At 29.3% G+C, this 4,621-nt stretch overlaps 1 protein-coding gene across 1 annotated transcript in view; it reads left to right on the top strand.

The window, feature by feature from the left end:
• The window catches only part of LOC106473994 (ADP-ribosylation factor-like protein 6-interacting protein 1), a 17,431-nt gene that overhangs the window by 4,783 nt on the left and 8,027 nt on the right, over positions 1-4,621 (top strand). Inside the window, exon 3 of the mRNA XM_013934680.2 lies at positions 1,631-1,750. Within this exon, the coding sequence (XP_013790134.1) occupies positions 1,631-1,750 (120 nt within the window). The remainder of the gene's footprint in view (positions 1-1,630; positions 1,751-4,621) is intronic.

The following is a 4,621-nucleotide window of genomic DNA, read 5'->3' as shown; positions in this document are numbered from 1 at the left end:
CATACCCATTAACCAGTTGGTGCAGGTGTATAAAAATAGATATAAAGAATATAGGTGATGGAAACCAAACAACATACCCATTAACCAGTTGGTGCAGGTGTATAAAAATAGATATAAACAATGTAGGTGATGAAAACCAAACAACATACCCATTAACCAGTTGGTGCAGATGTATATAAATATAGATATAAACAATGTAGGTGATGGAAAACCAAACAACCTACTCATTAACCAGTTGGTGCAGGTGTATAAAAATATAGATATAAACAACGTAGGTGATGGAAAATACATTTTTGAAGGAAAAAAATGGTGTTTCCGTAAGGTGAACTTAAAACTATTAATACTGAAATACAGTAGTATCAATAGCATTGTTGAGTATGACTTCGGTTGAGTTCAACAACACGCTTCAGATCAGGTCAAACATAAGATGTGTTGTAGTTGTAACAAACCTAATAATTAGTTATTGTGTGGTTAATCTCAGACATCACGCTTGGAGTCTGTAACTAAGGTAAAAATCTGTACGTGGTGGAGAAAATTGGATATAGTTTTTGGATTCAGCATACAGGAATTACTATAGAAGATGTAAAAATATTCAAGACAATAAAACTATCACAGGCCTGTGTTAACAATAAAACCATCACAGGCCTGTGTTAACAATAAAACCATCACTGGCTTGTGTTAACAATAAAACCATCACAGGCCTGTGTTAACCATAATACCATCACAGGCCTGTGTTAACAATAAAACCATCACAGGCCCGTGTTAACAGTAAAACCATTGCAGGCCTGTGTAATTAGATTTTATGAAGATTTCTACAATCTGATTTTTTTTTCCTTTGAGAAATAGTTGAATTCAGGCTAAAATTTTCATATTGTTAACAAGTGAATTCTGATAGTTTAAAGACTATATTTATATTTTTGTCATATTGTTAACCAGTAAATTCTGATAGTTTAAAGACTATATTTATATTTTTGTTCATATTGTTAACCAGTAAATTCTGATAGTTTAAAGACTATATTTATATTTTTGTCATATTGTTAACCAGTAAATTCTGATAGTTTAAAGACTATATTTATATTTTTGTCATATTGTTAACCAGTAAATTCTGATAGTTTAAAGACTATATTTATATTTCTTTGTCATATTGTTAACCAGTAAATTTTGATAGTTTAAAGACTATATTTATATTTTTGTCATATTGTTAACCAGTGAATTCTGATAGTTTAAAGACTATATTTATATATTTTTGTCATATTGTTAACCAGTGAATTCTGATAGTTTAAAGATTATACTTATATTTTTGTATAAGGTTGCTGTGGCAATGTATATTATTATTATTTGTATTTATTTTGTGATATATTCAAATCCCCATGGTAGACACAGCAGATAGCCCAATGTGACTTTGCTTTAAAAAGAACACCCGAATTTTGTAACATAATTGAAAATAGCTACAAGTAACTTTAGTCAGAAGTTTTTGAAAGATTTATCTAAAAGAAGTTTTTCCTTTTTATTAAACTTTTGAAAAGTAGCTTTTACAATATTGAGTGATTTAACAAAATAATTTTAAATTAAAATATGAATTCTGCTTTAGGATGTAAAACATTTTGTAAAGTTATTTTTCGACTTCTAGCCTTCTGTGGTATTTTGAACCCTCACTTCTCACCACTTTATCACTGCTGGGAGTTACTGTGTGTGTAGCAGATTACGCAGTTCCCATCGTATGTGTCACATTCTTTGATGCTACTAAATGGTAAGTAAAAATATTAAAGACAGAAACTAAATCTGGAAAATTCACTTTCGTTTTTTTTCATCTGATAACCATCATCACAAATTTGGTTTCTTAAAGAACATAACTTTGATCTGATAATGTAAAATAAGCCCATTACATTTTTTTAAAATAAGCTAGAAAGTATGTGTAATAGTGGTATGTTTATCAGGTCTGGAGATTCAGAATCTTGTTAGGTATACATAAACATGTGTGTGCGTCAGGTATGTACATAGTAGTGAAATGTCACGTTTGTTCTCTAGTACAATTTTATAATCCTTGAAAGTTTCTGTATGTGATACTTCTTTGGTGGCAGTAAAAACTGACCAAATATGAAGAATTACATGTTTAAAGACTGAATATACCAGTAAAAAAGAGCAAGAATGAATTTATAAGCTGTTAAATATGTTAGTGACATCGTATAGAATGTCCAGAACTGTAAAGCATGTTTAGTTTAATTGGTTTTAATCAGATATCAGGCAAGCCTAAAATAATCAGAAGTCAGTGAATAATTGATGAGACATTACTTGAGTTTTCAGCTTACATTCAAACTGACTGCAAGTTCAGTTCAAAGAGTACAGTTAGGGAAAACATCCTATTAGCTAAGTTAGGTACGGAAATTGAAAGTAGGCATAGATTAGATTGTGATCATGTTGAAAGGTATTTCCTGATATAATTCCTGAGAGAAGCAGAATTTCATCTTTTTTTCTGCTGACTTTGACATTTTTAATAACTGATTGTTTTTATACCTCTGTTAAATTATTATTTTTTTTCTGGGTAAGTTTAAATCATCATTATAAGAATAGTTCAGTTCAGAGCCTTTTAAATTATGTCTTGATCTGCACAAATGTATTTTTACAAAATAAGATGAAGGATATTGAATTTAATACTTTGTATTTTTGAAAGTCTTATGCTATTTTGTGAGAATTATGAATTAGTAATAAATAAGTAGAAGATACATAATTTTAAAAGTAATAATTAATTTGTCTATTAAAATGCTAATGGAATTTGTAATCTTGGGAATTAAACACATTTTCGTTAGTTGAAGACGAACCAGATCATTCAATTCCCAGCTACATACTTTCAAAATGCTGTGTTCTCAATCTTCTCATAGTTGTCTAGTTTTTAGTAAGGTGAGAACACGGATGATACAACATGATGAACAGAAGTGTTGTGTTACATTTAATTTTTTTAGAGCTTTTCATGGTTGGGTATGAACATACACAAATATTTTGTTTTAATTGCAAAATTCGATTATAATTTTGGTGAGCTGGGTTTGAATCCGTGCAAATCCAACAAAAATATTTTACATACTTCCACCCAGCCAGTATTCCTGAAAGTAACCATAAAGCGGTTATACTGTAACTTTTTAAAATGTACGTGTATCTTCAAGAAATTTTGCAGATTATTAAGTAATCATTAAACAAAGTATAAGATTTTGTAAATAAGTTTTAACATTTTTTAATTAATTATTTGCTCGTGCATTTTTAATTTTCAGATGTTGACTATCCAACATGCGAAGTAATTTTGATTTCAAGATTAAAAATACTTTTATGCATCAGAAAATTGTCAAATTTCCCATGCAAAATCTCCAAATATCATCCAGTTAATTACAAAACTTTTCTTTAGAAAAACTATATTTTATTTGTTATTTTCACCACTATATCTCTCTAGGGGTTTGGTCAATTTGACCGACCTCGTAACCACCATAAAAAAAAGAAAAAGAAAATAAGATATAAATTACACTTTTCTCGTTCTAGGATTACTACAGATTATAACACAAAAACACAAATGTTTAATCTAAAGAGCTTAAATCTCATAACATTTTACTTGTATAAAAATTTATTATTTTTATTTCATTGACTTTTCAGCCGTGTCTGACTAACATTACAGAAGTTGAATGACACAGCAGTGCACGTGCACTTATGTTAGCGTATCCAATAATATAGAACTGGCTTTTACAAAGTGATCCATCTAGGCTGTGTTTTAATGGACCAGTATTTTGTAAGATATAGTCACATTTCAGTTATAATACACTATGTATGTATATACATTATTACTATTAACAAATAAGTTATTAAATTTCAGTTATTTTTCTTAAAACATAAAACAGTAAATAAAGAAGTATAGAAAACAATTATCTCTTCTAGTTATGAACTTTGTACTCATTTGCCGAAACTTGCTAAGCCGTATCAGATTTTGCATGTGGAATATGTAAAACAAAATGTGCGTTTTGAAATAACCAAAAATCATAATTTACTGTATAAATACCACAGAACTCCATTATTATTTATCAAACTTAGTGGCTAAGCTGTATTTGGGTCTAAAAAATACCTTACCTCACCACGAAAAGAAAGGGTTTTCTGCATAAATACTTTACAGAGACTCTGAGAACCATGTGGGGGACATTCTGAGCTTTTGATTGGTTATTCACACGTCATAGACAGAAGTAGGGATACGTGAGCATTTCCAAAAATGAAAAGAGGTGAGCGAGGCCACTGTGCTTGCTTCAGTACATGAGCAATATCTCAGCAAATAGAAAAGATAAGAGGTTCTTATTTTATATTCTAGCTTGTCAGTATCAGTAATTTTAGTTCCTGTTTTGTACGAAACTATAGACTACATCTAATCTGAACTAATGCTGCATTCAACATACCACATGACACACAAAAATTGATATTTAGGGTTTCTTTTTTTATTATTTACTTTTCAAATAAGAAATTAACTAATGGATAATACTAAAATTTGAATTATAATCTACAATTTGATACCAAACTTATTGATATACATTCATAAAATAGTAGTTCAATAGTATCTTAGCCATCATAGTTTACATACTAAAAGTTTCATTAGACA

This window comes from Limulus polyphemus, unplaced genomic scaffold (genome assembly GCF_000517525.1).
Source record: "Limulus polyphemus unplaced genomic scaffold, Limulus_polyphemus-2.1.2 Scaffold6705, whole genome shotgun sequence".
Taxonomy (NCBI): Eukaryota; Metazoa; Arthropoda; class Merostomata; order Xiphosura; family Limulidae; genus Limulus; species Limulus polyphemus.
The sequence above is the reverse complement of the archived record's forward strand: the minus strand, read 5'-3'. Positions and strand labels throughout refer to the sequence as shown.